Source organism: Drosophila tropicalis, unplaced genomic scaffold (genome assembly GCF_018151085.1).
Source record: "Drosophila tropicalis isolate 14030-0801.00 unplaced genomic scaffold, ASM1815108v1 contig_845, whole genome shotgun sequence".
NCBI classification, from domain to species: domain Eukaryota; kingdom Metazoa; phylum Arthropoda; class Insecta; order Diptera; family Drosophilidae; genus Drosophila; species Drosophila tropicalis.
In genome coordinates this window covers 3435480-3462911 of record NW_027173338.1, presented here as the reverse complement: position 1 = coordinate 3462911, position 27432 = coordinate 3435480, and the positions used below count along the sequence as shown (strand labels likewise).

Below are 27432 nucleotides of genomic sequence, written 5' to 3'. Positions count from 1 at the left end.
AGAGCTAGAGCCACCAAATTTGGTATGTATACTCGTGTAGTATGCACATGTTCAGAGTAATTTGGAATTTCGGCCACGCCCCCTTACGCCCCCAGGAATCACATAAAACTGTTTTTCTTAAAAAGTATGACAGCTAGAGACATCAAATTTAGTTTGTATACCCGATTAGTTAGTGCGCAGAAATTAACTGTTCAAACTTTTTGCCACGCCCCCTTACGCCCCCAGGAATCACACAAAACTGTTTTTCTCAAAAAGTATAATAGCTAGAGACATCAAATTTGGTTTATATGCTCGTTTAGTTAGCGCGCAGAAACTAATTGTTTAAACTTTTTGCCACGCCCCCTTCCGCCCCCGGAATTTACATAAAAGTGATTTCCTTCAAAACTATGATAGCTACCGACATCAAATTTAGTATGTAGACTAGCTTAATAGACGCGCAGATATTGGCTATTTAAACATTTTGCCACGCCCACTTCCGCCCCCGCAAATTAAACAAAACTGATTTTATCAAAAACTAACAAAGCTAAAGTCACCAAATTTAGAATGTATACTGGCATAGTATGCGCGGAGAATTTAGATATTTTCACATTTTGCCACGCCCACTTCCGCCTCCATAATTTAGAAAAAACCGATTTCCTCCTTTAGTTTTTTGACTATCGCATTTAAATTTGGCAGACTAATTTATCTTATCTATTTCTACCAAACTACCAAATTTTATTGAAATCGGACTAGAAACATGTAAAATATGCGTATGAACGTATTTTACTACGCGGTCCACAAGGCCAGAATTGGACGTTGGCTAGTAGCGGCGCTAGAGTGCTCGTGTGTTTGTAGAGTGAGCGAGATAGCACATAGTATAAGACATGTAAAAACAATTTAATAGACATACATTTGGTCTTCGAAATAAGAAATATTTGTTTCACCAGGTGTATGGTATACCCAAGTCGACGAGTCGACTTACTTGCTTCATTACAATTTGTATTGAGTCCAATAAGATTGTAAACATTTCACTACAGTTCCCACTGCAGATATACTCCTTTCACATGGTCTTAGCTCTACACTCCTTCTGGCCATATCAATGGCATATAATTACGCTTATTATCAACCATTCAACACCCACTCAAAAAATCTTCATACCCTCTAACAGAAAAATCAGCGACCATGGAGCAGCAACTACATCGTCTCATTTCAAGTACCTCCAACTTGGCGGCCAGACACAGACACACTCTCGTAAATTGTGCACAGGCTTTACTTCTTCAGCTCCATCACTAACAACATCATCATCGTCACCATCAAGAGCCTGAATTGGCCAGACCTCGCAACGCCTTGCCTCTCGCCAGATACTTGACAAACAGGCACAGGCGGTCGAAAAAGTTGCGCTTATCGGGGATATTGTGGTTAAATTTTTTCTTTTTCTTTTTCGGTAGCACAAAACACAAATTGCTGTGGCAAAATTTACGAGAAAAATTTAGCAAGCTTAAAGGTTTTTGGGTCAAGATTAAGTGAAAATTGTTAAATATCAAATGATGATAATGCCAAAGATGCTGTTGATGATGAGACGGGGTTATCTTAAGCAACAGCAGCGTTGGCATTCCAAGGGCTCGGCATCATCATCTAACCATAAATGGCTATAAGTGTAACCAATAATAAAAGCGAAAGAGTCGTTGCCTCTTATAAGGCAACTGGCAAATTCACCCAAAATGGTCAGAACAGGCCCCAGAACTGAGCCCCAGGTCTTCAGCTACCAGCTTCAGCATCCTCGAGTCAACGAGCCAGGCTTGACAAATGCAACTCAAGTGACACATTGTGTGGCAACAACAGAAATACTATACACAACACACACACACACACAGAAAATGCAATACCAGGCAAATGCAACTAATGGCCAGTCAAGAGAAGAAGCAGGAGAGCGAGGAGCAAAAGGAAGAGGTGCTGCCATCGCCCACTGTTTCATATTTATACAAAAGTGAACAAATGTCCCCGTCAACATTACGGAAATGTTCAACGTGGGCACAAAAAAAAAAAAAGAACACACAAATGCACACACACAAACTCACAGATGCACACAGGTGAATGCCACCAGAAGCTAAAAAAGGGTCCTCGGCTATTATGAGTTTCTGCCACTGCCACTGGCTCTGCTTCTGCTTCTGCCTCTGCCTCTGCCTGTCTACCACTAAAGGTCAAAGACATTTTGCTGCTGCAATTTCTACATATATCTGTAGAAAACAAATCTGTACAAGCTTCCAGTAAACAAATCAAAAATGCGTAATAAAGACGCAAATTCAATTTGTGCAACAAGCCCGGAGGAAGGGACGAAGCGGACGTCGCGGAATGATGCAAGAATACAGAAGTTGGCGCCCAATGCACTCTCATCATATTCGACATGTGACACCTGAGAGTAAAAGCTGCAGCTGCCATACATGAATGAAAGATACAAATAGATTTCTGACTTATAACAAGCTGATGTGGGCAAAGATGGCAAAAACACACAATGTGTATATGCAAAATGAGCGAGGGTGGTTCACAGAGTTCACAATGGCAGTGAACTTGCTGTAACTATTGTAAGCAAACTTCTTGGTACTCCTATCTCCTGGCTTCTTATAGTTACATCTTGGATGGTTTGCCATCTTATAACATTTCTCTGACAATCGACATCTTTTTTTAGTATCTAAAGGAGGAGCAATAAGGAAAAAAAAAAAACTGAATCAAAACTCCGCAGACAGCTTTTGACTCTTTCAATGGCGAGGCAAACATCTTCAACAATAAAACGCAAATAAAATAATATGAAAGTAATTTTGCAAACAAAAAAAAAACGACAAAAATGAATCTTTAGGTTTGTTCAATGGTAAAGAAAAATGTCTTGGCAGGCACACACACACACACACACTCACACTTGATGAGAAGCAGTAGGAGCTAGAGGATATGTCGAGTCGTCCTTACAGACATCGTCCTGTGTCTGGCATGCGTATTTAATTTGCAGCAGTTGGCAACTTCATTTCTTCATTTGTCTGTCAGCTTTGTTTTTATGGGGATTTTTCCTCTGTGTTTCTTCTTTTTGGTGTTTCTTCTTTTTGGTTGTGTTTTTTTTTTTAATCTCATTCATTTAATACAATTGTTAAACTCTCCTGGTGCTGGCTGGCTTATTAATGGCCAACAACAATGCAAAATGCCAAGCAACCCGTAAGATACAATTGTATCTTTTGGTTCTTGTTCTTGTCTGTTGTGTTGGCGGCGAACCCCTGCGGAATTTTACGAGTCGCGACTTATTAAAAGTTAGTGCTGTTATTTTTTCTTCTTTGTTATTAATTTTAATAGGAATTTTCATCTTAATTTGTGCACTTAATCAGTCTTTGGACTAATTGGGAAAGTTTTAATAGATCGAGAGAGAGAGAGAGAGGGGATAACTCATTGTTTTGAATTAATCATGTTTAAGTATCTTGCGAATAGCGTTTATTTAATAATAACACAAAATGCTACTTATGTACGCTGTATGAGATACAAAAGTATCTTTTATTGATATGCAAATTTATTTACGCACACTTTGTCGCTTTGACTCGACGTCAGTCAGTCAATTTGCCATTCCGCGCAAAATGCAAATCGTAAAAATATTTTTACAGCAATTTTTACTGCAATTTTATTTTTGCTTTTGCCAAGAAATAATGCTAAGAAAAAAGGGGCTTGACGGCAAGCAACAAGTTCATTAATTTATCAATGTTCTTGGCCCCTCTGCAAATGTGTTTTTTGTTTTTGTATACCATGCAAATCACGCCTGAGAAGACAACCGCGTGGGCGAGCAGTTGCCATAAATGGCAATAAAAAAAAAAACATTTATATCCTCATAAGAGATTGTTTTTGAATAAAACTTGAGAATAATTATTCTTTTTTTTTATTTTTTCTTATTGCAGACAAATAGCACCCGCCTATGCGAAGGTCAATGGCGGTACTGCCATACCTCTGCCAGCGACCGTGATGGTCCAACGTCGCTGTCCCCCGGACAAGGTGCGTCCGTTGCCACCCACACCGAATCATACGCCATGTAAGTATCCGAGAGCAACTCCATAGGGAGGGTGTGGGAAATTTATTAAAAAATATATTTTTAAGCCAGAAACCAACCCCTGGGCTTAGGAAAGCAGTGTTGGTTATTATGTAAGGGGATCGGGATCGTTTCCCCTGCTTGTTTGCTGGGAATAAACAAATTTCTGGTCTGACGCAACCCCCAAAAAAGTTGAGTTCTGCACTTAGTCCACCCGCTCGTTGCCGTTGTGTGGGAATCATATTGGGGGATTGTTTCGTAAACTCTTTTCATATGTATGCATCTGCATGCCTCCCGTTTGGGGGCATGACCGAGATTTGTCATAAAAAAGAAAACCTGGAGGGAAGGGATTCAAAGCCCCGTGGGGAGTTGTTTATGGTTTTGTTAGGGTTAGAGTTCGAAATGGGAATGTGACCAAAAGAGTTGGCTTACGTTTCAATTGCAACTGATTTTGCGGCATAGGTAACTGTAGGTCTAATTAATTAATTCATTAATTAAATTATAAATGTAACATGGGCTTTACGATTACGTTATTGCATTACGAAAAGGAGAGTGTGAAAGTATGCGATTGATTTTTAAGAACCAATTTAAACGCCTCGTTAATGATCTCTAAAAGATTCCAAAGTATATTGGAAAAAAATCCGAAATTAAAAACATATTGTATTGAGTTTAAATCTTAAATTGCATTAAAAAACTAAACTGAGAGTTCAAGTAGCTGAAAACGAAATAAACAGTTCCCCCAATTAAGATTATTTATAGATAAACAAAGAAACTCTGCAGATCGATCCCTTCGAAAAACATTCCGTGACAGCAATTATTTTCCAAATATAATTAAAATTTTTCCCCATGACAAAATTCTTTTTCCAACAATCATACGGAGAGAGACCTTTAGGATGCTTTCATTTTTCAATGAGGAGTAGAGTTTTTAATGTTTTGCGTAATGGTCTAAAAGTTGATCGATATTTGTTGATAATTTGTTATAAATGTTTTTAAGGGGTAATTAAAAATAACTTTTTATAGAAATTTTTTAGTGCACAATTTCTATATTTGTTTGGCAAAATGATTTATTTTTTGATATTTTCATTGAGAGGGGAGAGGACACATAAATTTGATCTGGCTGTCTGTTATCAGTTTTCACGCACAGCAATTAATTAAGTTTAATGTCCGCCTTGGCCTTTAGCATTGATTTATAGACGCTGACAGCGATGAGTCGACATTGCCGATGCGGCGGCCTACTCCTGATCGGTTAGCCTCTTGTTTTTGACAGACTCAAGTGGGCGCCAGCGAAAATGAAATTAATGAACAGCCCTGGGTTGACAGTTCTTTAATGTGTCTCTGTCTTTCGTTTTAGCCATACCGGGACTGGGCAAGAGCGGAAACGATTTCAATACAAGCCGTCCAAATAGTCCGCCCACCAGCAATCACACAATACAGAGCCTCAAAAGTGGAAACAATAATAGGTAAGAGATGCTTAATTGTTGATATTGGGAAAACAGGATTAAATTTCGTTTTTATTTATAGCCTTCGTCCGCCCAGTGTCAAGAGTGGCATTCCGTCGCCAAGTAGTCTGAATCCTCCGCAGGCTCCACAGAAACACTCCATGTTGGACAAGTTGAAGCTCTTCAATAAGGAGAAGCAACAGCAGGCAGCAGTAGCAGCTGCAACTAAGACTCAAATCCAATCAAAAAGAACTTCATCCTCATCGGGGTTTAGCTCGGCCAGATCTGAGCGATCCGATTCAAGTTTAAGTCTCAACGATGGCCATAATTCCCAGTTGAAACCACCCAGCATAAGCGTGAGTTCGCAAAAAGTCCAACAGAAGCATAATACCAAACAGTCCAAGCTACTGGCTGCTCAGCAGAAGAAGGACCAGACGACTAAGACCAAATTGGACAAGAAAGAGAAGAGTCCAGCCAGATCGTTGAATAAAGAAGAGTCGGGAAACGAATCGCGTAGCTCTACTATGGGTAGAGGCGGCAAGAGTTCTCTGACTAGACCCGGTCAACAAGGTGTAACTGTCGAAAAGAACACTGTGAAGACATCATCGAGATCTTCATTGCACTCAAAATCGGATTCAAAGAGCTCACTGAAAGGACAAAACCTGTGTCAAAGTCCCAGTGGCACCGGATTACCGAAACCCATTGGCGTGATCAAGGGAACTAGTAAATTACCTCAGCTGGGTATCAGTGCGGAGCCAATGAAACGCGAAACGAACGACATATCCGCCCATCAGGGCACACAGACAAACATATCCCAGGAAGTAAATCAAACGACACATATCCTTCAGACAGGACCACCTCCTCCGCATCCTCCTCCACCGTATTATGCCAACAGTCCTCCACCCCCACCACCCACCTCGTCACACATATCAGCACTGCCAGGACCCGGAGGATACCTCAGTGAGCCCAGCACCCCGCAACATGTTAGCATAACACCAACTGGCAGCATCTATGGCACCAGCAGTCGTCTGCCCCCACCGAAATCTTCACTAACTGCTCTACGTAAGCTGGAATACAATGCGGGTCCACATATCTTGGCATCGCCACCACCACGTTCGCCTCTGCAACGACCCATGCCCAATTCGGCTCCGAATACACCCACCGCTTCACCTAGCAAATTTCATACTATACCGTCAAAGATTGTCGGCACCATCTATGAGTCCAAAGAGGAACAGCAGCAGCAGCAGCAGCTGCAACAGCCTCAAATGGCTTCAGGACTGCCGTCTGGCTCATGCTCAGCGTCTGGTTCTGCCATCCTTCCAATGCGTCCTCTTCTCAGGGGCTACAACTCACATGTGACTTTGCCCACAAGGGGAGCCCGTGGCGGGAATCATCATCAGCATGCTTTGCCCCATCAATCATATCTGGACTTTTGTGAGTCGGACATGGCCCAGGCTGGCTACTGTAGTGACGGCGATGCCTTACGCGTGGGCAGTTCACCTTCTGCCAGTCGTTATCATGACATTGACAACGGCTATTTGTCCGAGGGAAGTGGCGGTGGCGGTGGCTCCAGTGCCGCCTCAATGGGTGGTCTGTCCCATGGCAAACACTTTCTCAGCATGATGCGAGCACGAACTCAACTGCCAACGACCATTGAAGAACGGTGAGTGCAAGAAAATTGCAAAAATTTTGCCATATACTAGTTTGTAAAGTGAACTCAACTGAATTAAATTGTGATGATGCAAACACTCGATAAACTACTAAGACAAAAAAGAAAATATTTGAAAAGGAAATTTAAGATTTTACAGCGGGATTCTAGTATGGATACCCATCTAATGATGTAGATGTTCTTTAAGCTATAATTTCAGCAGTTTCTCCTTTGGACATGACGATCTTTCCGTTAACCAACCTGAAATAATCAGTTTATAATCTCTAGAAACTAAGATTTAGCAACAGACAAGCTGTTTTCCTATCCTGTTTAGTCCCTGATCTACACCTTGTCTTAAGAGACATATTAGAGTTCCTTTTGCATCAATTTGTCGCAATAAATTCGATAGCAGTTCACGTTGACATTCTTTGGATTATATACTGACACATATGTTGAACTTTTTATAAAAATAAAGACACGCCAAATGCCCCACTGCTCTGTTGGCCCTTCTGATGCCCGATGAGTCATGGAATATGCAATGCTGCTCCAGCCTTTTGTTGACACCAATGAGTCAACCAAGAAAATTTGCCGTTGTATCGCTTCATTTCCAAGAACTTTGTCTTTGCCTGCTGTTGGTGTCGTTTGGCCGATTGTTCGCCTTCCAAATGTGGCGTGTGGCCCATTAAACGGCATTTAAATGGAAGTATTTGCCGCCGGCTTTGACTTTGACTTTGTTTTTGGGTTTTGTTCTTGCCACGCACAATTTGGCCGCACTTTTGATGTCAGTTGCTGCAGATGCTAGAACCGAAACACTCAAGTGTCGGAGTATCTCTGTCATCAGGCAGTTAATTGTGATGGCAACCACTTGACTACCTTAACAACTTCCGCCTAAACAGAAGTCAAGATGCGCTGTATGCCACTTGAAAGGATCCAAAACTCATACTCCCCGTGAGATATCTAACCGACAGCCGACAGGACTCATCTCAAATTGCCAATTTGCATAAAATCCACTTGTGATGTTGACTTCAGGTTCGGTTTCTGATGTTCCTGCTCCTGATTTCGGTTCACCCTGAACTCGTGCTGTGGCATGTCAAATGTCATTTGCAAATTGTCAACAACGGCAGACGATGACTTGACAATTGACAATGCTCAGCTGTCAAAGTGTAAACCCCATACAGGATATTGAGGATGCCCATCTACACATGCACACACATCCATTCATATATGTTTGTATATCCATATATATCTATGAATATATGCAGATATCCATGGTAACCAGCTTCCGGGCACTTGCCATGTTGGCACTTCAGTTAACAAAGCTTGAATTTGCCATTAGATGCATGAGGGTTACAATGGTTGCTGTTAACAACCATTTCACAGTACACTTTGGGAGTTGTTTGAATTGGCCAAAAGTTAAGGTGTAAATTGGGTTATTTGAAGTGAAATGCATTTCATGAAATACATAATTTCATATTTTTGAACTGATTTCATGAACTTGTCCAGAGACTTTCACTTGCAATGAATAAATAAAGTTAATTAAACATTTAATTAAATAATTTACTCATTCCTCAATGTTGCAATTTGCTGATTTTATTCTTGAAAACTTTTGGGGACCAAATGTGAATTGGGCTTAATTACGTACTTTTAGCCTTCCCTTTTTAATCAATGCTTATTTGACAACCTATTTAACCTTATCAAGAATGCTTTGCTTATGTTTGTTTATGGCTAAGCCAAACATAATTCATAATTTTCTTTTCATTTGCTTTCTAATTTTTCCGACTTTCATCTTCTGAAACATTTGTTCACCTCACTTTCTTTTAACAATTCAAACAATGGGCCTTTTATGTCTTCTTCTCTTTTTTCCATTTCCTTGGGGCATTTCGTATACAGAATTCAACTTGATTTAATATACTAAGAACATTTTACTTCTGAAAAAGCTATGCTAAAAGAAAGAGACTCTTTGAATTTAGTTTTAACATCTCTGACACACCAAACTAAATGCGATAAAGATTGCTAGACAGCATTTGCAACTTCTATAAGCTGCTTATATGAAATCGAATAGGATTGCAGATGACTTTTCCACCTTTAATCCACTTAAACACTCAAGGCCAATAGGTTCCATGTGCATCTCAGGCTCTGCACCTTTTAAAGAACTCGAAATTGTCGTTTTAGTTTATTTCATTAAAATCTCGTAAATATATAGAAAGCATTTAACTTCTCTTCCTCCACATTCTCGTCCTGCTCTTTGCTGAATGCCCTTAGGCAAAAGATAACATAGCCACAGCTGTCAGAGTCAGTTCAAAGCCATCCAATACCCAGGCCATAATTTTGTGTTTTTTATTAAACACTTGTCAGAAATACACACTCACCCGACACAACCCCCTACCACCCACCCAGCTAACTCCCACACTTCTTTTGTGCCTCTCCACGGGCAGAATCAACTTGGCATTTCCACGCATTTCATTAAAAAGCGCTTATGAATGCTGTCAGTGGAAATGGAAGACTACATTTTCATTAGCTTGCGGTTCCATCAACGCTTTTGATCTGTAAAATTAATGCAATACCATGGGGCAGAAGAGAACTCTAAGCTCTATAAATAGTAGAACAGCTGTCGCCAATATCTTTCTTTTCCACACGGGGACCCGCCCTCTACCCTAAAAAGTTCAACGTTCAGTTAACTGAACCTCGACAATGACTTTTGGTGCCTTGGTCACGTATTTGTGTAGCTGGAAAATATATTTTGTAATTGAATTTTAATGCACATTATGGTCGCTTTAGAAGGAGAGCAGAGAATAGTGTAGTCAACCTGTCGCATTAGTGTCAAGCAGGGAGAGCTAATCAGCTGCAGTTGCGGTGCAGACACCTGCAGGATATAATTTTTGAAGCCCAACAAGTGAGCACACACACACAGGACTAGGCACCTTTGGTGTCTGTGCAGGGGCAGTTCAGTTCAGTGTCTAGCCATAAAAGTAAATCAAAATGCAGCAAAGGGCAGGAAAAAAAAGAACTGGAATATTTCAACAAGGAAAGGACGCAGACAGGTTCAAGGATATTTCCTAGGATGGGTGAGGCAACAGTGGACTGGACGCAAACACACACATGGCCTGACTGGATTTGCAAGCTCTGCTTGTTGCCACTTTCTCAACCTTTTGGCCTCCGTTTATTTAATAACGCATTTTTCAATTCATTTGATTTATGGCCCAGGCGTGAGATGCAGCAGTTTGCCCTGCCAAGAATTCTCTCAGTCCCGACTTGTGCTTGTTAAAGTTGCTGCTTAAAGATTGTATGATAAAAAGGATATGCAAGGAAGTTTCTTTCATGCGTGCAAAACGTAAATGGAAGAATGCTTTTCTTATGACAAGATTTTCATTTTAAAAGGAGTTAAATCTGATTACAGTTATAATACTTTACATTAAAAAAGCTTTGAAAATTTAAGGTGAAAAGTAAATACTCTTTAAAAGTAGTAGATCCTTTTTACAGCCAATTAAAAAGCTATCCTAGCTAAAAACAAGCCTTAAGAAGCCTTCTGTAAAAATAACCTCAATAGAAAGTAAAGTAGACCAAATATCTGATATTAGAAATTGTTTTTAAATTTTTATTACTTTTAGAATGCGGTAAAGTCAAATAATTAAATCAAAATTAAATGCGTTTTCGAGGTTTTTTATTGTTGCAGTTTTTTATTTATTTTTTATTTCATAGATAAATTTTATTTCAAGTATCATTCAGCCGTTTGACCATTTGATTCTTCTCATTTGCCTGCTCAACTCGTCGGTTTACCACATTTTGTTAATTTTCCGCTGACCGCAACTCTGCATACATACATTTTCGCACTCATACGCCCCGATAGCCGTCCCGCTTCATCTTTATAATAAATACAAATTGTTTTTCTCCTTCTTTTTTTTGGCTCCCAGTCTGCGACTTTCTCTTATTGAATCCAATCCAAATTCAGTGAACCAAACTGTTGTCCAGGTTACAAAAATATAAGCGGCAAAATATATTCGTTTAGGCCTGCCTGCCCACCTGTTCACTCTGCCAAACGACCTCCAGCTCAGGTGGGTATTGGCCAGTCGAGTGTTCAATGACAAAATGTGATCCATGTTGGCTCGTTTTGATATGCTTTTCCGTTTCCTTTTTTCGGTTCTCCCTGTTTTTGGTGTGCAGGCTTAATGTTAAATGAAGTGGAAATTCTTCTTTTTTTTTGGCAGGGGGTTGAAATGCGGTTTGTCGCATTAAAAACATATTCTTTATTAAGGTTTATTTTTTTGCTGACGCAGCGAGATTTTAGATTTAGTTTTGGCTAAGTGGATGCCAATTGGATTATTGATGTGAAATTGAAAGTGTCAGACGAGAAAGTGGCGAGGAAGGTTTTCTCTGGGTCCAGTAGATATGACTTATAAATCGCCCAAATTAAATATATTTTTGGCTCAATGGACTTAATCGAGAATGGAGTATATATCATCTGACCCAGCAGTCTTCTATAGATGGATTGTCTAAGCGGCCCGTCATTCAGGCAACTGAACAGCGAGGATCGGGGTTCGATTCCCAGGCTCTTTCTAAGCAGAAAGATACATAGTTTCCGGTATAGTTAGGTTGATAGTTTACATAGTTTACATTCCATACATATAATAATAATAATCTAAACTAGTTCACATTTTACACCCTTGTTAATTTCAAACACGCGCCTCTGTTTAATAACAGTTGGCTAACATAAGACTAAAAGCTAACATGAACATGTTAACGCATTTCGAGAACTTACCCTCGTTTTCACGTTAGATGGCGCTAACAATTTTAGCGAAGACACAAACTTAGTCATGACACATTTTCCACAGACAAGAATGCAAAACGTTTTTTTTTAAATACAATAAAATATATCTTCATATTTCAGAAGACAATCAGATCAAGATGCTGGTACACCTAATTTTCAATATATTTAAGAGTTTAAAGCTTATTCTACATTACAAACAAGCTTCAAAGTAATATTTAACACATTATTGAGTTCAAAATATGCCAACATATTGATTTTATTTAGCAATTAATTAAGTGCCAATTAATTAAAAGTTAATCCAAAGAGTAATTGGGAATTATTTTTACCACATAATACAAAATGTTGCGATAAAATCAACTGCCAATCAACATTTAATCAGCACTTTTGATAGTAAATGCACAACTGTCATTAGATAACTTCTAATGAATTTTCTGCATTGCCACAAAAAACAGGTTTATTAAGCCAAAACATCGACTTTCAGATACCCTGCAGATTTTATTACAAAAGGCAATAGATTCTAAGCAAATTTATTAACAAGTTTAGTGTTTGTTGTTGCTGATATTTTGGTCTTCTTTACTCGATTGAGGGAAATCATAGATAAATGACTGAATATAATTTCATGGCATTTTAATCTTTATAGGGTATAATAATTGCAACAGTTGTCACATCATATTTAAAGATATTAAAAACCAGCTGCAGTTTTCCATCGTATCTCAAAATAAATTGGTAAAATATGCTTCTATCAGTTCCCTTCCTCCTCAATACCCCGAATTTCCTCTGCTGCAACACCCACGTATGAGAGTTAAGCGATTAAAAGCAATTCAACGAGAAGCATGTGGCCTGAGCATTCCGCAAGCCTTTAAGCCATAACTGACCTTTCCACATGCCAAAGTTACACCACACACATACACAGTTTTGTCCGACTTGGACACTGGCCAAGAGAGTCTTTTTGGCATGGATTTTAGCTTAATTGTTTTCCAATAACTTTGCCGCTGTTGCCGCCAGATATTTTTCGCAATAATTATTAACACGCACGAAGAAAATCCAATACTCTTGGATTTCAATTGGGCATGTTGAATCATTGGTGACTTATTTGTGTTTTAATTTTTAAAGAAGAAAAGTTCTTGTTGTTGGCTTGAGTAAAAGTGGATTTTCACTGCTTTAAAGTTCCAATTTTACAACTGCGATAGAAAATTGTGGCATTCCTTTAAATGTTGGCATGATTTCATGACTTTCATCCTATTTCATGGCCCAAGTTTTATTCCTTGAAGGTCGTTAAAGTGTCGATACCTCGATAATAAACTGGAGCAACAGGAGGACTCTAACGAAACTTTGTGGTTTGATGGCAAAAACTGTTACAAAATCAATCAATAAAATAGTTTGGAAAATTACAAACCAAAAATTCTCATCTTCTCATCTCCAACAGCATATTTTTAAACCCTCTTTAAACTCAATTCCTTTGTAAGCTTCAGATCCAAGATAAAATACATACATATATACCCTAATAGTCCAAAAAACGGTAGTTTTTAACAGTTTCTTAGTTTAAGCTAAAACTAAACTAATCCTGATTCATTCAAAAGAGATCTAAAAGTTGCAAACGTCTTACTATAATTATAATGCCCTCTTTCAACTGAATTATTTCAAATCAATATTATATGGATATAAAAAATAAGTGAAACAATTTGATTGATCTGGTGCTAGAAGATAAATTGTGTGTACATATGGCAACAGCATGTGGTTCACACACATTGTTATTATTCCTTTTCAAATAGTTATATATCTATTTGTGGAGTACAATTTGTTGTTGGCCAATTGATTGAGTGGCTCGAAGATTAATGAGAATTCTCATTTGCACTTCTTCTATGGCAGTTGGCTTGCATAGGTTGGCCAGTGCCAGTGCCAGAGTCAAACAACCGTCAGAGCCAGTGCCTGTTAAATTGGCTCCAATTAGTTTTGCTAGCTAAAAGTTTTCCATGAACAACCACAGCAACAACAAAAGCAAACTTGTTATCGGCCAGTTTCGCTTTTCATTCAATAGGTTTTTTTTTAGTTTTTCCTTTTGGAAAATTGCAGCATAGACAAGAACCAGCCCGCCCTTGGCTCAATTTGGTTGCTTTTTGGGTTTGAATTGAACGCCCCAACAAGAGTTTTGCTAAACAAGTTTGAGTCTATGAATGACTAACTGAAGTTGCAAGAGAACTTACTTCGAACTTACAAAATGTTATCTCTTTCAACCAACATGGTTTTCTCTTATCACAGCTGTCGGTAACTCTCTCATTTAGAGGCAAAAACACATTTGTTGCTTTTGGCAGACTGGCTGGCAGTGTAACCAACAACCACCACAAAAACCCACTTCCTTTTTTTTATGCTATGTATGGCCAAATGTTGGGCGGCTTGTGGGCTCGAGTGTGGGTCGCAAGCAATGAAATTCCCTTAGCTAAAAAAATTGCAAAAGAATGGGAATGAATCATAGCACATTTGAACTATGTGGCCTAAGGAGAAATAAAGGAAACAAACTATCCATGGGAAATAAGTGGATATAAAAACTATAAACTATCTACTAAACTTTAGTTGGGGTTAGCCAAAGTTATGAGCATATTTTATGTGTTGTGGGACTTTGTGAGCACTCACAGTTGAATATGTTAATTCTCAATAAGTTAATAACAAAACTGAAATAAAAATAAGTTGCGAAACTCTTTAAAGAGTCATTTAGATAGATATCTCACTGAGAATACATGTTTGCCAACTAAATTTCAATTTACAATAGATATAGATCTCTTTTGTTTAAATTTATATTGAGCTCTTTTTTATTTTAATTTAAATCGTTTGCCAATACTTAAAAAGAATGTTCATTAAGTAGCAGGAAGAGATAGATCCTTGATTAATGTCTATTAACTATACCCAATATAGTTTACCAACGTGTCAAATGCTCTGTTTAAATTATCATGAAATTGTTAAATATCCTTGATTATAATTATTTATATCTCCTTTTACTAAATTTTGTTCTATTCCCAAAAAGATTGGATAACAAGAAAAAAGAATTTATCACATATGAACATATGTATGTAGCATCTAAAACTGAAAGACTAAATTTGAGATAGTGTGTAAAAGATGGGTATTTTCTTTAATAATTAAGGCATTCGTCTTTTTCCCTTCAAGAAATAATTGTATATATTTAAATTTTCAATAGTCCATCAAAAAGTGAACTCATTGAGGACTCTATAATCAACTGGTCTTACCCTCACAAAGTAGGTCCTTCCTCCTTTTCTTCGTGGCATTGGCCAACCTTCATAAATTGTCATACCGTTGGGTTTCTTGACTACTAAACAAGTGCGTGGCGGCTTCCGAAAAACGCCCAAAGGCTCTACACACACACACACACACACAGAGACGCACACACACAGGTGGGCAGGTGTCTTTCAGTCTCTCAATACTAGTTGCCTCCTTTTACTTTCAATGTTCTCTTGAACGCTTTCGGCTCTCTTTTGTTGCATGTTCGACTCCATTGTAGGAGTTCCACTCTTTTGTTCGACAACGTAATAAGAATTCTTGTACATCATATAGTACATCATACACAACAGCAACAACAACAGCAGCAATAGCAATACACAATTCGTGTCCACAGGTTGCGTTGCATACGAGCACAATTCGTTTGGTTCGCTTTGAACATGTTGGCCTCCCACCACTAAGCATGTACATCAAAACGTACATCATACATTTGCTTGAATTCGATGTAACGTCTCATTTAAAAGCAGACTTCAAGTCTAGAAGGTTTTGACCACGGCACATTTTGTAATAAACAAAAACAATAAACACTCGGGCGTTAAGGTTTGCCAGATGAAAATGTGAACGGCGAAAAGTGTGTGAAAATGTTTTATAATAATATCTGAGAATTTACTTGAAAAATTCCACAATTCGAAAAAATAAATATTTTAAAAATTAATAGTAAAAATAAATCTTAAAGCAAATTGAAATCCTAAAGGAAAGTAAAGTGCCAAAGTGCTTGAAAAATTGCCAAAAAGTTTTCGCGTGTGTGCGTTTATTTTGTTTTTTGTGCGTTTTTCTAATATGAGTTTGAAACAACTTGGATTTGATTTATTGTGACTTGAAGTAAATGAATATTTATTGATAAATGTGTGGAAGAATTTAAATGGTAAATATTGTGGCTTAAGGTCCTTAGAAGTTTATTCTTCCCAAAGTGACAGTGTCATTGGACTGCCTTAGGGCATTAAACTCGGACATACATAGTTGGTCCTTTAGTGTTTACATTCAGCTAGCTGGCCTTCCCCCCTCTGCTCTGAGCACAAAGCAAACAAACACATCAAATGAGGTAAAAGATAGGAAAGCAAGTAAAAGGGTCTGCTGCAATGTGTCAACACTTTGGCTCCCATGGATGGGCAACATATCTGTCTTCCATCCACATAACCAATTTGCCTCTGCCGTCTATCAGCTGTCTATCAATTTCAACAATTACTTCGAATTTCTAAACATTTTCATTTCAACTTTTTCCAATGGCCATAAATCTTAGAGCCACCCCCAAGGAGCAGGAGAAAAAGGAGGCGGATGGATGGGCGCAAATAAAAACCGATATAAAAAGGACGACAGCAACAGGCTAAAAGGAAACTTTCTCTGTGTGTTTGTGTGTTTTTGTCGAGTTGGCAGTGGCGGCTTACCCAAATTGTTTTTTCTCTCTGTTTTAGTTAGAATTTACAATGAGCTAAGCGGTCTTAGCTGCAGCTGAAAAGGTAACCACATAGAGTTAAGCTGGCTTTAAGACTCAGACCACATGTGGGCTTGAGGGGGGGGTTAGGTAAATCTTTTCATATGTATCTATAGTGGGGTTTGTCGGGTATTAGTGAGAGTGAATGGTCGTCAAAGCCAAGTAATTACATAATTGTTGATTAAGTTGCGGAATAATGTGCCAAATATGAGATTATGTAAATCTTCCGTACGCCTCTCGAGTGTGTCAGACATTACATTCAAGATTATGCAATGGCCAATTAAATGTGCACATTCTGAATGGACTAACACCCACACACTAAGGCTCGAAATCCTTTTCAAATGGCTGGGCCCCAAGTCCCATATCTTTTGGCCAAAAACAGGACCGGCTTAAATCAGGGTAAGGTGTTCGGCTTAGGTAATTATAAAAGGCTCTGCAAACCTGCTTAAGTTGGTTTGCTTTATAACTCTCATCTTATATACTCTTTAGTTTTAAGAGACAGTTTCAAAGTATTGAAAAATATATCAAAACAGGATCCGCATATTATCTTAAACTTGTAGAACTGATATATAGACCCCTTTTTAAACCTCACAAACTGGTTTATAAAACCAACATTAAGCACGTCTAATGAAAACTTTAAAACTTTTCTTGAACTTTAAAACTTTTCTTCCTTTTTCAATCCTTCAAACGCTACAGCATATCTTGCAGACTTTAAGTATAGTATTAAATATTCTAGGTCAAATATATCAGATTTCCTTTATTTAAATCTGACACTTAAATAATCCGGTCCTGGGTATGTACATATCCGTATTGTTGTTGCTTTCCCCCGCACATTTCATTTATTAAAACTGTCAACGAGCAGCAGCAGCAGCAACAAGCGACTTATCAGCAACGGCAGCAATGAAATTGGCACAGGAAGCCACTCATGTTGTCTCTGCCTACCAATCCCTACGCCCCCTACCTTCTTTCCTTCCGTCATTGAGTGTATATAGCATTTCATTCTCCATGATAACATTTCATGAATGGAATTCTGACAGCTTTATAGGCGCTACATGCAGCATTAATAAAAGTGTCGAACATGTGGACATACACGCAACCTTCAGCTGAGCTTAGTCGAGCCGTGCCGAGCCGAGTTAAGTTGAGTTGCTTTTTCTGTTGTTGTCCTTGCCACGGACTGTGTCAAGGATGTGGGTGGCCCCAAAAAAAGCAAAAAAAGAAAACCCTAGCATACTTGTAGGCGGCTCACATCAATTATACAAAGCATTCGACAGGCGAAATTGTTAGTCTTTTCCCTCCATCTCCATTCTCCAACCTGCTAAGTCTCTGTGTTTCTTTTTTCTTTCTCTTTGAGAGACATAAATTATGCTTGTACTTCTGACAATGAAAGCAAAAAGGAATATATATATATATATATGTGGAATATATAGCCATGGCAAATGGCCCACAACACCCTGTAAATCCTGCAATACTTAAGGAATGGCCTCCGTTTCCCTCTTCCTATCTCTCTCTCACTTTGACTTAAAGCCTCAAGTGGCTTGCTCTGTTTTTCTTGAACTATTTCGCAACTTTTCTCTGTCATAAAAGTTTTCTTTTTTTTATTATACGTAATGAAAATTCCTAGACGGCGGGGCAGGACTTTGAAGTTCTCAAAGACAACAGTTGTAACAAGGAATAAAAAAGGCAATACGACAACAGAAAGACCCAATAAAAGTAAGGCAAAAAAGGCACAAAGAATGCAAATTAAATTAAGCACAAAACTTTGTAAATATGCTAAACAAAACTTTGGCTAGCAAAATGTATCCCCACACCTAAATATCGAAGGCTTGAGGTTTTATTTTACACACACACACTTTTTAATTAAACAAGAGTGAAAGACAGGATAAGGCCAGGGGGAGAGCCAAAGTGTAGCTGGGATTTAATTTCTCTATAAGATGAACAGAGATTGCAACTAATGAACTAATGAAAGTATAAAATTTCAGATAAGATGTTAAGGCAAAAAGAAAAGAACTCTTAGAGCATGGCAAAGGTTGAATTTAAGACTTTTTAAGTAAAATGTGTTTTAGTTTGTGAATTTAAGTGAGTTTCTTTTGGCTTTAATTTCCCTTAACAGACCAACATGGTTCATGCAATCTAAGCAGAAACTCTCCCAAAACAAATATCTACTTAAAAACTAATTTTCGTTCATTTATTCCCCCATAAAATGGGTGGTATCCAATGTTGATTCATTCATTTTCGGCAGTGAGTTCATTAAAGTGCAATGAACTGCTTACGTGTAAGGACTTCCCAACCAAAAAGGGGGCAGTTCTTAGTTTGTTGTTGTTGTTGGGTTTGTTTTCTACCCTCTATGCTCACAATCTCTAGGTAAAATGGCACTTAATTTAATGTTAAATTTATGTAACACAGTTCGAGGGATAATAAAAACGCCTCAACGTCCAGTTGGGCCATATACAAAGTTTTTATAACCAAATGCTAGAAAGAGATTCACACTATTTACAGTGTTGCATGACAGAAGGCCAGAAGAGGCCAGAGAACAGGATAGAATGGGATAGTAAGGATAGGACAGTTCCAACAGAAATGGGTTAAACAAGTTGGCCTAAAAACGCAAAAACTTTGCCGCAGTAGAAACTGTCAAGTGGCCGCAAAGCGAAACAACGACAACAGCAGTGGCAACAACAATAAACAGTTTGCATGATTTAAGGCCATAGGAAATATTTTGCAATATACTTAGGTAAGACCAACAGATAGAAAGACAAGCAGACAGACAGAAAAAGAGAGAGAGAGAAAGGGGAAATATATATACTTATCCCTAGTATGTGGAGTTTAAAAACCACTAGCATACTTCTTAACTGGGTGACTCACATACATATTTATAAAGTCAATTATGTATGTAAGTATCTACTAAGGAGGTGTGTGTGTGTGTGAGTGTGTGTGTGGCACACCCGAAGACCCACTTGGAAAATCGATGGCAAAATGTGATTAGCAGAGAGGAGACCAAGAAGAGGTGTTTCCATTGCGTGTTGCTTTGACGTTGACGTCTTTGGCAAGTGGCTTCGAGGATAACAGACAAAGTAACTTAACAAATGAGTTTATTAATGAGCAAACTAAACAGTCCTGAAAACATCTGTATTTTTATGGGGATGTAAGCACACTTACACATAGACAAAAAAAGAGAGTGAAGGAGGGAGAAAATCATTTCTTTTTAAACTGTAAAGATAATTCATCCAGTTAAGTAAACTTCACCTTAGGCTTAAAATTTTCTCATCAAATATTATTGTTATCTTAGGCATAGAAATAAGAGACAGTGTTTTCTGCCAAGTCTTGTGACTTATTTTGCTTCGAGTCAAATAATTATGCTGACATCATGTCGTCGATTTCTAAATAATTTGCCTAATGCTCAATCAACATTTGCCGTGCGTTAAGTACTTGGTAGTGTTGCTATTGGTGCTACTCATCATCATTAGTTATTTGGCTAATGCCTCCTGCCCCCTTCGGAATTCGGTTCAGTAAATTATTGTCAAGGACTCGAACTTTGCGCCTAATTATTCGGCTATCGTGAAAGCGAACTGTCAATTAGAAACGGCAATTACACGAATATGTTGGCACTTTCCTTACACATTTTGCCACGCCCGTCGCACGTCTCCCTCTCTTCTGGCTCTCTCACTCTGTGTTACCCCTCGTCTCATTTAAATTGAACACGTGCTTTTCGGGTGAACGCATAAATTTAGCGCCGACTAAATTAAAAATTACACCAACAAGCAATTTTAAATAGCGCTCAACACGAATATCGCAATGCCAAATACACTAAAACACTAAAGCCTACTAAATTAAAAATTACACCAACAAGCAATTTTAAATAGCGCTCAACACGAATATCGCAATGCCAAATACACTAAAACACTAAAGCCTAGAGCAGACCGCTTGTTTATGGTGGGTTTTGTGTTTTGTTGTTTCCCTGCCGATCTTTACTCTTATGCAAATTACATTTTATGCACGAGACTCGGGCAAAAGCATCATCATCATGGGGGAGGGGGTGAAGAGAGTCGAATGGGAAAAATGGAAAAATGTGAAAATGGACGCAAAAGAGTCTTGGGGCAGACATGCATGGAATTTGTTGTGCAATTTCGGCGGTTGGAGTGCACAAAAACTAAAGCATACGCTTGGGGGCTTACTGCCTTACACTGACATCGATACCAAAAAGCCAGGCAATATATATACATATATACATATATATGTATATATACAATATTCTATTCCGAGACCAGACCCTGCTGTGGGCATTGCAATTTGGAATTGCTTCTGCACCGAGACAGAGACAGACAGTCAAAGAGGGAGAGAAATAGAGCAATGTTTCGCCATGAGCAATGAACGATGAAATATATACATTTCGGACATTACTCAGTTAGCTAACAGGAGCTAACAGAAACAAGGATAATGGACAAAAAACGTTTACAAAATGCTGATGAGCTTAAAGTGAAAATTGCAAAGCATTAAGCAAAACTACATTTGTATGGTCAAACAAATATAATATTGTAGCATAATGACAACAGATTAGGGAGCAAATGTCAGCGAGTTACCAATTAAGGTTCCTAAATTGTTGTTTGTTGTTAGTTTAGGCTATGGATCTTAGTATCTTATTAAATCAAATAAGCAATTTGAATCCAAATACTTCAAATGAAAAGTAAACTTAACTATAATCATTTACAGAATTGAAACCCACTCATAACTATCCCCGAATTGATTGATTGATTGAACAACCTTAACTTGTTATACTTATGAATGTACCTTTAGTTAATTCCCAACATTTATGCAATTTACATCGTTTGCCCTTGCAGGATTGTTCAATGTAAAATAATTACGTCATTTGGGTATTAGTTATGGATTTGTGAAATGGGAATCTGCTCTTGACTTATTTTTGATATATGTGTGTATATTGTGAAATAATGCCCCTTTCAATTGCAGTTGCTGTAGCAACTCTGATGCGCTGGCTTTTTTTCCATTCTTTCAATGGTGTTTTTTTTTTTCTGTTTCTTAGGAGTTTTATTTCTTTCCTATGAATGCCATAAACCTTTTCCAATTCATTCCCTTTTCGCTTGGAAAAGTCCTGCTTATGACGTCTGCTTTTAAGTATTTTATGTTCGTTTTTCCTTTTATTTTTTCCACACAATTTATGCGCAATTTTTTAGCAGAACATTTGTGGTTGTTTCTGCCAACTGCAACTTACAGATATTTTTTTGTATAGAATTTTTTTGTGGGTTTTTTTTAAAGCTCTTCTTCATTGATTTTACCTAGAAATGGCAACGACCCACGTGGGTCATTTGTTCTTCTACATTATTGTGGTTGTTGTTCTTGTTGTTGCCATGTTGGGGCAATAGTTATTGATTTTCCTATACCTTACCCTCATGCATATTGAGTGTACGACAATTTATGAGCTTTATGTGTCACTTCTGATGCCACTTTCACTGGCATTTGCCACCCACACACACACGTACAAAGACAATCACGCATGTTGCTCAACCCTCCGAATGGACGTCTCAGTTACAGTTAGAGCCAAGTCTTTGTTGTTGTTGTGTTTTTGGGTTGTATTCTTTTCCCATCAGCCTGGGCATATCTAAACGGTAATTGCCTGCGAGGGTGTAGTTGAGTTTTATTACCCAGACAGCTGTTTTCTTGTTCCTTACCAACTGAGGTCCCCTAAATCATAGCACAGTTTTCAGCACCACATTTAAAGCTTGGCGAGCAAACAAAAATTTAGTTAATTTATTTTGCGCCATCAAATCAACTTCTAGATTTTTATCTAAAATGTGGAGTGTTTGTATGTGTCTGTGTGTGTGTGTGTGCAAGGCGTGGTGTTTGAAATTGATATTATTAAATTTTATACCAACAGAAAAACGAACCTCTCTTCTTCCCTCTAACAGCAGCTGTAAATGTATGAACATTTTTTGCTTGTTATTTTTCTGTTGATTTTGGCAAAAACATATTTTCATACCCTGTTAAAAAAGGGTAGATAATGTCTACTTGGAAAAGTCTTTTCGCAGTACCTGGATAAAAAAAGGAATCATAGAAATCAATTTTAGTAGTCACTTTACACAGTCTGAATCATCCTATTAACCAGTAAAATGTTGACTTATAGAATTTTAAGTCGTTTATCTTTTCAAATTGTCAAATTTGGATTCTGTCCTTACAGACAATTATCACATACAAAGTTAATAAGGATATGTACCATAAATAACACAAAAAGGAAGAAATCTTTGGAATTGAAATTTGATTTAAAAGACTGTAACTTCTTTTCTAACTTATAATAGGTATAGTTCAGTCGACGTTCCGTTCTTAAAATGTTATTCTGCTTTGGTAATGAAATTAAATTGGGCAATCTTTTTGCATGAAATGTGAATATTGTCGAGTGGAAAATGGGATTATAATTCTGTTAAACTTTGAAAATGAAATTTGAATGAAATAAATAGATTTAATCGGACAATGGCAAGCAATCTCTGTATGTGAAAGTCCTTCAAATGATTGAATTTATTTAATCAGCAGAATTTTTGCTTCTTAGCTTTAAACTTTTGCCATTTCGGCAAGTTTGCAAAATATGAAAATAAAAAAAAGATGAAGAACTTTCTGGCCATTAGTCGGCAACAAACGAATTATAATAAGCCGTTTCTTGGTCAGTTTGGTAGTTGGCTAATTGCCCCAAATTATGCACAACACCAACAAAAATAACAAATATGCCAAAAGAGCAATATTGCGTATACGCGACATTTGCCTCTTACTCAATTTGCATATGGCAGTAATTGTGGTATGGATAATTTATGCCAGTTAATTTGCAAAATGTATTTTAACTTATATCCACACATACAATGAAAGTAGGAAAATCCAACCAAGTGGAAATTAAAATGTAGAATGATAACTCTTTAAAGTCGATAACCAATTCTCCAATAAAATACAATGGTTCGCAAAATACAAAAAAAAAAAGTGACAAAAGTGAACAATGAGACAGCGGCGAAGACAAATTGCACAAAAGGCGTCCACAAAGTGTCATAGGAATTTGTAAGAGACTGCAACTTTTTAGATTGCCAAAGTGGACGCCGTCGTTTTTCCTTTTGCCAACTGACAAACGAGTAAAATTTTCAATTAAAATGACAATAGAAGGAACGATTCGTCGACGACGTCAACGACTTGAGTGGCCAAAAAGGATTGGCCAAGTAAAAGTCTCGTCTCGTTTGGGTCTTTCTTTCTTTCGGTCGAAAGTCAACAATAAAATTGCATGTCTAAGCTGCTTAAGTTTTTCTTCCTTTCATTCCGTTTCCTTTACCCTGACATTTGTTAGCATTCGTAGAATATAAGTATGCCTATAGTTATATATAGCTATCGAAACTAATTGGGCGTGTCGTTTCGGGCTACAAATAAATTATGTTATTTATTTAACGGAGGAAAGAGTTTGTCGGAAGTCGAATGTTCGCCCATCACAGGGAATACATTATGAGCCATAAATTAAAGTAAAAGCTTCATAATGCCACGATAATGAGCATTAAATAAGCGGATATTTAAAAATTGAAAGATATCATTAATCAGAAAAAATATATAATTGGCTCTTCATATTTCATCTCACCAATTGGTATTACGGACAAATAAGTTTGGCAAAGATATTAAGAATATTATTTACTCTTAATGTACGTCACATTTTGGACCGACTAGGCGGTCCGTTGTTTGGGAAGAAGGATAGTAGCCTGATAACTTCTATTTGTGTCAATCATTTAGTTAACTAATTTCACCATTTCATTTCATTGCAGCATACGGAATAGTCGCGGTTCATTGGATAGCATTGGAACCGCCGCAAACGGCAGCTCAGCTGCCAGTCAGGCCAGCTCGAGCGGCGGCTCCAGCTCCATCACCAATAATACCAACTCTGCCAACAACAACAACAATAGCATCAACAATAATATCAACAGCAGTACGAAAATGGATGGTGGTAGTCCACATCATCGTCCTGGTTCACGAAATGGACGCGATAATTGGTCCAAAATGCCAGAGCCCCTCAATGGCCACAAGGTGGATAAGTCCGAGAAGTCTTCACCATCGCGTCGCAGCATGGGCGGTGGTAGTGGCAGCTCATCCAAACAGGGTTCACCCTCATCCTCATCCCGCACCAAAGGCGTTCCGCCGAGTTTTGGTTATGTGAAGCGTGCAAATGGAAGCATAACTTCAACGGCCGAGCAACAGAATATTGCCATGCTGATGGCCGGTGCCGGAGCAAGTGGGAGCATGGGTGTGGTCAATGCAGCGGGAATGGTCAATGGCATGCCATGTGGACGGACAACCCATGTGTCGGCAGTGCCGAGGACAGCTGGCGCTGGTGGACGCAAAGTCACCGGCGGCACTCAAACTCTGCCCAATGACATGAACAGTAAGTTTTGATTGCGATGCAAGCAATTTATCGACTATGGCAAATTAAATTTTTCCTTTTTCCCCTTACACACAGAAATGCCACCAAATACACAACATCGCAGTTTCTCGCTAACAGGACCAACGGCCACACAACTGAGTCAATCCATACGAGAGAGACTGGCCACTGGATCGCATAGTTTGCCCAAACAGGGCACCGACATGCATGTCTTTCAGCATAGGTAAGTGAACGAGAGAGCTTTGGTAAAATATTGTGCTTTTAGAGCCTTTTTAAAAAAATTTTATTCATTGAAAGCTTTGTTTGAGCCTTTGTTTTGCATAAAACATGTGAAATCTAATTAAAAGTAGGTAAAAGAGTCATCTCTACACCTACCTACCTAGCATAAATGTTGACTTTGAGTGTTAGATTTCGTCTCAAAGCCAATGTTGGTAAATGTTAAGCATGGAGAATCTAAATATGGGCAAATAATTTAAAATTCATTATATAAAATATGAATGAACTTTAAATGACTGCAAAAGTAAAACGATTATTGGGAATCTCATAAGTTTTACTATTTCTCAACTCCCTTTAGAATGTCTAATCGTCCTGGCACACGTCACGATGGCTCACTCTCGGATACACAGACCTATGCAGAAGTTAAACCCGAATATAGCTCATACGCCATGTGGTTAAAGCACAGCAATACCGCTGGTAGTCGACTTTCTGATGGGGATGCCATAGATCAAATGCAAATCGGATCACCGGCCATGACAAGACATGGTCATAAAATGCTGCATAATCGTTCCGGGGGAGGTCCTGGTCCAGGACAAATGCCCATGTCGGGCAATGAATCGCCCTATGTGCAGAGTCCACGCATGAATCGCAGTAATAGCATAAGGTAAGCATTTGCGTACTTTGCTTACCAGCATGTCTAAACCCTTTTCTATTTGTCACACTTTCTCTATGGAAAACTCTTTACCTGGTCTCTCTCTCTTTTATTTGTCACTTTATTCAACACCTACAAAACGAAAAAAGCTACTTGAAAGAAAGGACTTATCCAAGGTGACCTAAGAAAAGAACAAAACCTAGTCTAAGATCGAATCAAAAACATTTCATTTGCTTCTCTTTAAGTTTCGCTGTCATTGTCATCTCAGAGCACTCGGCAAACAATCAGCTTCAGTTTTTGCGTTTTGCCACTTTTCCGCCCCGTAATTTGCATTTTACACACTCGTACATACATGTTGTTGCATATTTAGCAGCATTTGCCTTAAGAAACGAGCAAAGTGCTGGCTGAAGTCACTTTGCATGGCTTGTCGCAGACAACGTTTGACATTAGACGCTCTGTGTGTTACATTATGCTCAGTCTTAGAGACACTTGAAATGGGGAAAAGGAAACACACAAAGATGGTATTTCTGAACAGCAAAATGGGAGGCATAATAAGCAGATACTCATTCAACTGAAAGCAATTTTCAAATACATACGTATACGTAATATTTTAATATAAGCATTTTTAGAATAGAATATTAAGGTTAGCCACTTTTATTGAGAATTCAATCTGTTGATTGTAAAACGTTGATTGATTACTTTAAATTTCTATATAGAGTCAATATTATTTATTAGCCAACATATATTAGGTATATGCCAAGAAATCAATCAGTAACACATCATTCTTATCAACTTTAATAAATTTTGGTTTAAATTCGTAAATAACCATTTTAAACGATTTATTAACATTTAATCGCTTAATAGTTCAAATGTATATCAGTTATTAATGATCGTAGATCGATAAGGATAAAAATTACTCCAAGGAACACCAGAAACTATAGTGTTAACGTGTAAAAACTGCAAAAAGTCCTTATTCTTACTCATCTATGTGTTTTGCTTTTGTTTTTTTTTTTTTTTTTTGCACGTCTGCACGCCTTTAAGTATGCAAAGAATTTACTATAGTTTTCGCTACTATTTATTTTTGTACGTCTCGGTCGTCTTCCCGAAAGTCACCTTGTCGCGTGTTGTTGTTGCTGTTGGGCCATATGTTTACTTATCCCCATATTTTAAAGTTTCACTTAAAACCCGTTTAACTCATGAGGGACTTGCCCGACATCGACACGCCCAAATTGTTAAAGAGAGAAAACTTGTTTCCCCACCTGCAAAAAGGCCAAAAAGTGGTGAGAGGGATGGGCGAAAAAAAACAGCAAAAGAAAAACGCAAACATGAAATGGCAAATGGAAAACAACCCCCCTGCTGTCATTCTGCCCTCTATAGTGTTCTCTTACCCCGGGCAAATAACAATGTTGTGGGTGGCCAGATTATTATTTGACATGTCAATAGGTTTGTGAACCTTTGACTCGGCCTTTCACTGGAAATAAAGTTTTGCTCGGCATGCCGAGTCAGCAAATTTTTTGTTTCTCGCTTCTTTTTTTCCACCGTTTCTTTTGCCTCTCCAACT

At 38.1% G+C, this 27432-nt stretch overlaps 1 protein-coding gene across 6 annotated transcripts in view; it reads left to right on the top strand.

Moving 5' to 3' along the window:
- Window positions 1–27432, top strand: part of sick (sickie) — a 203063-nt gene that overhangs the window by 126043 nt on the left and 49588 nt on the right. For 3 of the 6 annotated variants that reach the window (XM_068295747.1, XM_068295755.1, XM_068295750.1), the window contains 6 exons: window positions 3906–4036; window positions 5385–5493; window positions 5555–7135; window positions 24393–25006; window positions 25082–25226; window positions 25578–25883. In XM_068295747.1, the coding sequence (XP_068151848.1) occupies window positions 3906–4036; window positions 5385–5493; window positions 5555–7135; window positions 24393–25006; window positions 25082–25226; window positions 25578–25883 (2886 nt within the window). Of the gene's footprint in view, window positions 1–3905; window positions 4037–5384; window positions 5494–5554; window positions 7136–15849; window positions 16039–24392; window positions 25007–25081; window positions 25227–25577; window positions 25884–26020; window positions 26048–27432 lie in introns of those variants that run through there. The other 3 variants (XM_068295748.1, XM_068295749.1, XM_068295752.1) reach the window with 2 other exon arrangements.